This window comes from Aedes aegypti, chromosome 3 (assembly GCF_002204515.2).
Source record: "Aedes aegypti strain LVP_AGWG chromosome 3, AaegL5.0 Primary Assembly, whole genome shotgun sequence".
Lineage (NCBI taxonomy): Eukaryota > Metazoa > Arthropoda > Insecta > Diptera > Culicidae > Aedes > Aedes aegypti.
The window spans coordinates 42,392,114-42,400,989 of record NC_035109.1 but is presented as its reverse complement, the minus strand read 5'-3'; the positions used below and the strand labels follow the sequence as shown (position 1 = coordinate 42,400,989).

General features: G+C 38.7%; 1 protein-coding gene across 2 annotated transcripts in view; it reads left to right on the top strand.

Annotated features, from left to right (window-relative positions):
* Window positions 1-3,882: 3,882 nt before the first annotated feature.
* Window positions 3,883-8,876, top strand: part of LOC5576696 (dual specificity mitogen-activated protein kinase kinase dSOR1) — a 33,167-nt gene continuing 28,173 nt past the window's right edge. The window contains exons 1-2 of one of the 2 annotated variants that reach the window (XM_021848761.1): window positions 3,883-4,137; window positions 4,206-4,984. In XM_021848761.1, coding sequence (XP_021704453.1) covers window positions 4,217-4,984 — 768 coding nt within the window. In that variant the 5' untranslated portion in view covers window positions 3,883-4,137; window positions 4,206-4,216. Of the gene's footprint in view, window positions 4,138-4,202; window positions 4,985-8,876 lie in introns of both variants that reach the window. The other variant, XM_001662787.2, reaches the window with a different exon arrangement.

Genomic DNA, 8,876 nt, shown 5'->3' with positions numbered 1-8,876 from the left:
CTGGTGACCCAAAATTGCTGAGAAGCAGCAAAAAAATCCCAAAATTTTATTGCTGCTAACCAGCAATCCTTCCAGCAAAATGAAATTTGCTGTATATGCAGCAATGCATTTTGACAGTTGTTTTGCTGGATTTTCAGTAATCATAGTTTAGGGCCCATTCACAAATTTCATAACGCTGGAAGGGGTGGGTGGGTGTTCTTGCGATGTTACGGTTTGTACAAAAACATAAAAAATATCAATACAAAAAGCGTCACAAGGGGGTGGGTGGGTGTCCAAAATGGCCAATTTTGGCGTTATGAAATATATGAACAAGCCCTTACAATTTTTAGTTGCGTTTTGCTGAAAGTTCAGCAATATAATCGTGATATTTATTAGTATCAAAATTATTGCATATGCAAACGACTTTGATGTTCAAAACTATATTTGTGTCTTAAAGTAGAGAATAACGCTTTTTTTTCGTTGTTTAAGCACAACAAACTGATGTTAGAGTCCCATGATGGGCAATCCTCCTTCTTTCATCATTATGAAAGTTCCTCCAGTGCCGGAACATCGTCATCATTGTCTATCCAGCTTTTCTCAGGGCCGTAATGACCGCCACAATCAGGCTCGCATTCTGGTAGGGATCAAACGATCTGACTTTTGGGTTGGGTCGTTTGACAGCTAATCGATAAGTTTTTGATCGATCTTATCGATATGCTATCAAACGACCAAAGCCAAATATCAGATCGCCTAGTCCCTAACATAAAGCGAGATTCTTTGTGGCGTCCATTAGCGCTCGTAGAAAGCTGAATAAAGAAACACTATCAGATTGATTGAAATAACTCAATTATAAATCAGAGAGAAACAGACGTAACACTTAGAACAAATCGCGATCAAAATCAGGTGGCGGTAGTGTGTAAACGTCAAACACAAACAAAAACGACGCGAGTGCTGCGGGTGGTCGATTGACCACCTACCAGATATTCGAATCGATCGTTAAAAAGTTGGTCGATGGACAGCGATGAGAGTGTGACGACAGTTTGTCTGTGTATAAACTAAAGCTTACCTTTAAGTGATGAAAATCTGGAAATTTAATTGGTTTTTCTCAAAATGAATAATTTTATGAGCATTAGAAACCTTTTATCATTAGTTTATACTGAAATAAAAATACTTATCATTTTCAGAAGAAATTATGAAAATCCACCGTACTGGACACCACACTTCAGAAGTGCGGGCGGGATCAAAATCTTTATTTTCGCCTTTGGCGGGCAAGGAAAGGCAGTGAATCGGTATCGTGCCAATGAAAACTTTTTTTACATTTTAGCAAAGCCATGTGCTTTCAGCAGGGTTGCTAGTCTGTTTGTTTCACTTGTTTTATAAAAAAAACACTTGCTTGTTAAACATTTGTTCCAGCTGTATCCAGCTTTTAAAAACCGCTAATGGCTGCCGCAAGCAAACTCGCTTTCTAGCAGGGGTCGGGCGATTTGACGTTTGGCTTGGGTCGTTGCTATAGAGCTTAGTGACATTTGAACACACGAACACTCGCGTACGCTCATCATACACAGTTTTTTTTCGTTTTCCTCGACGAAACTTGCACACGCTTTCGAGACTCATCAAAATGCGTATGGAAATAATACCCAATTTGATTTTTTACCCAGATTCTTGGTGTTTTTTGACACGAAGTGCATACTATTTTCCTCTGAGTTTCACAACTACATCTACACTAGAGCACCCATATCATTGAGCGTGATAACCACTATTTAACGAACCCAACCCAAACGTCAAATCACAGACAAACAGACGTAACACTTAGAACAAATCCCGATCAAAATCATAGTCACGATGACATCTACGCCCAATGCTAAAATCGGTGTGTTTGGCCGATGGACCAACAGATGGCGGTAGTGTGTAAATGTCAAACGCGAACAAAAACGATGCGAGCGCTGCGGGTGGTGGATTGGCCACCTACCATATATTTGAATCGGCCGTTAAAAAGGTGGTCGATGGACATCGGTGAGAGTGTGACGTCTGTTTGTCTGTGGTCATATCGTCTGATCCCTACCAGAAAGTGAAGCTATTTGCGACAGCCATTGGCGTTCGTAAAAAGCTGGATTGATTCCGCTTAAAATACTACGCGTTGCAAGAAAAAATTAGCTTCCTGGAAAATTCAGAGCATTCTATCGGAAAAATTTCCATCAAATTCATCCAAGCCACCCGTGAATTTTGTTGCACCTTCTGTTTGTGCAGATTTTACCTGCTTTACTAAGGGCTCATTCATTTATTTCATAACGCTGAAATTGACCATTTTTGACACCCACCCACCCCCTTGTAACGCTTTTTGTATGAATATTTTACAGTTTTTGTATGGGCCGTAACATCGTTAGTACACCCACCCCCTCTAGCGTTATGAAATTTGTGAATGGGACCTAAATGCATACAGCTTCTTGTATGAATATTTTGATGAATGAACAACAAGGAAATACATGCATGCAGATTTGCAAACTGGTAGGAATTGTTACATATTCTCAAAACGAACTGTGCGTTCAAAAATACAGTAAAACCTCCATGAGTCGATATCTGAAGGGACCATTGACTCATGGAAATATCGAGTAATGGAACAGAAATACTGTGGAAAGCTGTTTGAGGGGACCATCATAGTAACCATGAAATTTTGCTTTTAGTATGGTTCCATTAGTCGATATCGAGTCATGGAACATCGACTCATGGAGGTTTCACTGTATATGAAATCAAAAGCTTTGTAAGGAGTTTGAAGAGATGATATTGTCAAAAGCTTTACAATAAACATAAGAGTTAAAACAAACGATAATTTTTTGCCTCTACGAATCGTACGAACAATATGTTCGCTAGAAAAAAAAAAAAAAAAAACGGTGTGCAAAATATTCCATTCAGAGACTCCGGTTTCTTATAAGGATTCAGGATCAGATCGCATATCTTTGATTCTGATGGCTTTTGATTCCATGGATGGCTGATTTAGCTCATCAGCCGATCTCCAATGTTTATCTCATACTTTGTGAAGAAAATGATAGCTTAAACAGACTTAAACAAAGGAAAAGTAGCTGAAAATCGTATTGCAACTTTTGCTTACTGTCATTGCTTTGAAACGAACCTTCTGTACTCAAGCCGACTGCAGTGCTTGCTGTGATTCATTTCTTCTATGCGGGGATTGCTCACTGCGCGTTATTTCCGCGAAGCAATAAACCATTTCCGTCAGATCTTACCCCCTATTTTTATATTTTTCTTCGAAAGTCGATTACTTTTAATGAATATTGACGCTTTTAGAACTAATTTATATGAACTCCTTATTTTATTATATTTTTTTGAAAACTTGGATATTCACCACTTTTTGATGTAGAAATAGGGTCCTAAAGGCCAATGCCAAACGCTTAAGTTTAGGCTAAAAACACATGTTTACTCAATTTTTTAATGTTTTTCTTTTGTTTAGGTCCAAAAAACATTTTATTAGCTTTTGTCACATACCTTGGCTTAAACTTAAATTTTGGGTGTATTTTGCTTTCCGTATAATATAATATTTTAATACCAGATCAATTGTCTTGCCCCATGTCCGCGCCCATCTTTATGAGTTCAGTTCTGATACCACAGTATGAAAGTTACTTACATCGATTTGAAAAAGTAATCGAGTAATCGTCCTATCTCTACCAGAGAGCGAGCCTGATTGCGGCAGCCATTAACGAATTTAAAATACTGGATAAAAAACAATTTTGTCCAATTATTTTCATTGAATCACTGTTCAATGCAATCACGTTATGTTCCACCCCATCGTTACAACTGTTACATTTGATTGCAAATTCAAAGCACAAACAGACTCCGATGGCAACACTTCGATATTTTGATGTCTGCCGCAGAGAACTGTCAAAACAATCAATCAAAAATCGCGAAAATTCTAATTGGAATTTCGAGTTCTGGTCGCAGTGTTTGTTCTGGTCGGTCAGTCGGCTTCATCAGCAAGCGAAAAAAAGGGATTAAAGTATCGGGAGAAAGGCTAATTTGTATTGAAACTAGTCCAATCAAGTTGGGTTTCAAGAACGTTGCGAATCTTGCGGTTGTCGGTCAGTACTGCGCGTAGTGTGAGATTGTATTGATCCGTTCTGGCCATTCCTCTTCTAGCCTAAACAAAACGTAAGTACCCAAGGTCAATTTTTCCCAAGTTTAACCCACTACTAATAGGCTTAAATGGGTTTCAGTAGCTTCGATTACGATGAGTAAAATGACTAAGAACAAATTAAACCTAACGTTGCCGCCGGGTTCGGTGGATGTTACGGCCAGTCAGCAAACGACTCCAACGCCCTCCTTCAAGACCCCATCCGGGACGGAATATGTCATCGGGAAGCACAACCTGCTGGGGAAGCCGAAGAATAGTATCGATGCCCTGACGGAAACGCTGGAAGAGCTGGAAATCGACGAGAATGCCCGGAAGCGGATAAAGGTCTTCCTGAGTCAGAAGGAGAAGATCGGGGAACTGAGCGATGAAGATTTGGAGAAGCTGGGCGAATTGGGTTCCGGAAACGGCGGGGTAGTTATGAAGGTACGACACATTCCGACCGAGTTGATAATGGCTCGAAAGCTGATCCACTTGGAGGTCAAGCCGGCCATCAAGAAGCAGATTATCCGGGAGTTGAAGGTGCTGCATGATTGCAACTTCCCGCACATTGTCGGATTCTACGGGGCATTCTACAGCGATGGGGAGATCAGCATTTGCATGGAGTACATGGACGGGGGGTCGTTGGATTTGATCCTGAAACGGGCCGGGCGCATTCCGGAACCGATTCTCGCTAAAATTACCTGCGCCGTACTGAAGGGACTGAGCTATTTGCGGGATAAGCATGCCATCATGCATCGGGACGTGAAACCGAGCAATATCCTGGTGAATAGTAGCGGAGAGATTAAGATCTGTGATTTCGGAGTGTCCGGGCAGCTGATCGATTCGATGGCGAACTCGTTCGTGGGCACCAGGAGCTACATGTCGGTGAGTAGGCTTTTTTTTATTTCGGCTTTTAAACTGCGGTTGTAATTTATGGAATGGGTTGGTTTTCGACGAATCCGTACCAATGTATTACTATTTCTACGTTGAGATATTAAAACAGAACGTTGAATCTTTAATAGTACTCTTTAATACATTAATTCTAATCCTCTGAGCAAAATTTCAATAGAGAAACTAAAAAAGTAGATTGGAGTACCTTTTATCTTTTAATTCCGCCCTAAATTCTTATCTTTGACTGATATGCGTATTTCGTCTACCACTTGCAGTCTTCGTCAGTGTCAGTTACTCGTATCCACTGATGTGTGGATACGAGTAACTGACATTGAAGAAGACTGCAAGTGGTAGTCGAAATACGCATATCGATGACAGATATTCATAAACATTTAGGAATTAAAAGGTACAAGGTAATCCAATCTACTTTTCTAGTTTCTCTAATAGTAGCATAGTCACTGAACAAATTCTTTTTCATTGATGCCATAAGAATGATTCACAGCCAAGGAAGTTCGACATCACTGTAATAAAGTCCAAAAGTGCCTAATTATTGATCCATTATTCTATTAAGACATCGTGGGGCAAGTGATTGTGGAAAATCGTAAGGTTCTCGACATCATTAATACTTCCGGTTGAAACGAATAAGGATGCGTCATGGGACAACAATTACGTTTCTGTTACAGTTTTTACTACTCGGTAGGTTTTTTTTTTTTGTAAAAGTTGAATGTGACATTGGAAAAATGCTGGTCACCAAATTTCATTCGAACTTTATGGAAAGTGATCTACTAGACGTCAATCGCATTCTGGAATTCATAGACCAAGCTGATCCTGCTCCCGATAATTCTTGGCTTGTTCGTCCAAAGGACTTCTTCTTCTTTCTGGCGTTGCGTCCCAACTGGGACAAAGCCTGCTTCTCAGCTTAGTGTTCTTATGAGCACTTCCACAGTTATTAACTGAGAGCTTTCTATGCCAATTGACCATTTTTGCATGTGTATATCGTGTGGCAGGTACGAAGATACTCTATGCCCTGGGAAGTCGAGAAAATTTCCAACCCGAAAAGATCCTCGACCGGTGGGATTCGAACCCACGACCCTCAGCTTGGTCTTGCTGAATAACTGCGCGTTTACCGCTACGGCTATCTGGGCCCCAAAGGACTTAGAAAGGCAAATTCGCAACCTAAAAACAACAAGAAAGCTCAGATCAAGATCAGATAAGAAATGTTATGCTGAAAAATTGGCATTGTCCTATTGGCTAAGCTGTTCTCGGCATGCCTGAAATTATGTCTCTTCCTATATGGAAACACGCCGTTTTCTTCTTTTTTTATTTCTTTATTAGTATTATTCCAAACATTACATTAATTTCCAATATCTAGGTGTTCTGTGTTATTAGACAACACTATCATCCTAATTTGGTAAAACAAAAATTAATATTTTATTAACATTTTGTGAACAACATATTACATTTCATTTGCCTATACTATGTACTATACCAGGGAGGAAGCTTCAGAATCATTTTCAAAATTTTATTAAATTTTATGAAATATCCTGAAGAGCACTCATCAAATAAAATTCTGCCTTTGAAATTACTTTGAGAATTACTCCATGACCGATGTTTGGCATTAAAGTCACGAATAACAAAAAAAAAATGACTTATTGCGAGTCAATTTTCGCAAGTCAGTTTGGAGCAAATTAGCAAGTTAAGTCCAGAGCATAGAAAAGTCAAATAGGCAGCTATGAAAGTATATTTACCAAGCCGTGTTTCAACAGAAACACCTAAAGTTTCAAAAACTTTAGTTTCAAATGACGAAAACAGTTGATGTATTATACGCCTATGAACTATGAACTCCCCCACATGCCCCATCAAGTCGATCATTATGATACACCAAAAAGTTAGGATCTTATTTAGTTTGAATCCAGGTTTTAAATATGTTTTAGTAATAACTGCTATATGCACGTTTAAGCTGTAAGCAAATTAAACAATTCGTCCTCTTAACCATTCAGAGAACGAGCGAATAGGGGAGGAGTTCAAATAAACTGCTACGATTACGGCAAAGGATTTACCGTGGGTAAATACATTCGAAATTAAAAGATTCGAACGGCTACCCAACGGATTATAATTAGTTTGTGAATGAGCATGATTATGATCTTCCTGATGGGTATGATTCCAAATCAAGCGATCGTTGACTAAAAAATTAGTATTGTTCGATACTCTACCAGGGAAACTCCGGAAACGACCGTTATCGTAACGGATATTATCTTTCATCTGCCTGGCACGAGCCTCAACGACTTTCCTGCGTGAAGGGCAATCCCTATTGTAACAGATATGCGGAACGAACGGACATCGACCTCAAAGCGGACTACCGAGAGAACCGAGACCTTTCGGAGTAGATAACGTAGATCTGACTACTTTCGTGGTTTAATTTAGACTGACTAGAAGGGTATATATTTTGCTGTATAAATAGTATTATTTTGCACAGTGATGTAGTATTAGTTCACACTCAGAGAATTCAGTTCACTCATCACCGATAGCACCAGCTATTTTTCATCCGTTTACATTCGGACACCCTATCTAACCTGATTTGAAATTAGGTTTCTAATTCATTTTTTGAATACTTCGCACTTTTCTTAGTAGTTTTGCTACAAAATGTTACTAATTTCAAGTTAAACCCTGGGCTTGGAATTATATTTTCCAGGGAGCGATGAATTTTGATAATTGATCGCTGTTGTTAGTAGTTTTGATTAGATGTAGGGTGAATTTCAAAGCAATGGCAATGGCCTCTTTATTACAACATTTAAATTTTATCTTCTGACCTAAAGATTCTGGTTAAACTACTGTACTATGCAGTTGGGCTGCACTACGCTATCACTCATCAAAATTACTTTCACTTCGGGAAAATATAATTTCAAACTGGCGAGAAGATTACAGAGAGGAGCACAATCAGACCCTTGAATGTGCAATGTGGGGTAGTAATTGGGAATGCCATTGACGGTTTGTAATCTTCTACGAGGTTTTCGAAAACCAACAGGGCGCGTGCACCGGGTTGCGGATAGGAGCAAAGGGAGATCAATAGCATCTACTTAAAATAATAGAGCAAAAAGCCGTTCCATGATTAGGTAATGTTTAGCGATCTTCTATGGTGTTCTAGTACTATAAAATTCTTCACTCACTGGGAATTCTGGCCTTGATCATATCAATAGTGATAAAAACAAAATAATACCTAATATTTAATAAGTACAATGTAGCTTCAATGTAGTAATAAATAAAATAAAATCAATTTTCTATACTTGACAAGGCTTTGAAGACAATCAATGAGTGAAAGAACTACCTATTAGAAAAGCCACATCAGCTAAGGCTATACATATACAAATGTTGGTCATAGGGTCATGGCGAGCATTCGGTATGTATGTCTATGACTGATTCTTATCTAATAGGGGCACTAGAAGACCACGCGGAAAATTTCGAAACAAATTATTTTCATACATCGGTCTTACGATCCGAAAGGCTCAGCTATGCTGCAAAATTTTTGTAAGCTATTCATTACTACTGTTTAATTGTTTATAATTCTAACAAAACTACATAATTAACTCATTACTAATCACTGTTCCTATATTCTCTTTTTCTCTTCTTCTTATCTGTTGCATGATTATGAGCATCACTAATATAATGCATGAGCATGCACAATAAGAATAATTTCAGGATTGAAAGCAGTACATGGATACCTGGATAGAATAGCTTCGAAAAGGATGCTCAAAATAGAATATTTCTGGTCAGGGAAGTATCATCATCAAGGGTATGTAAATTTTTTCCATTATTAACTGATAGATCACACAAACAAATGAACTAATAATATCAAATATTTTTATATAAATCAGCATCGTCAATCAGT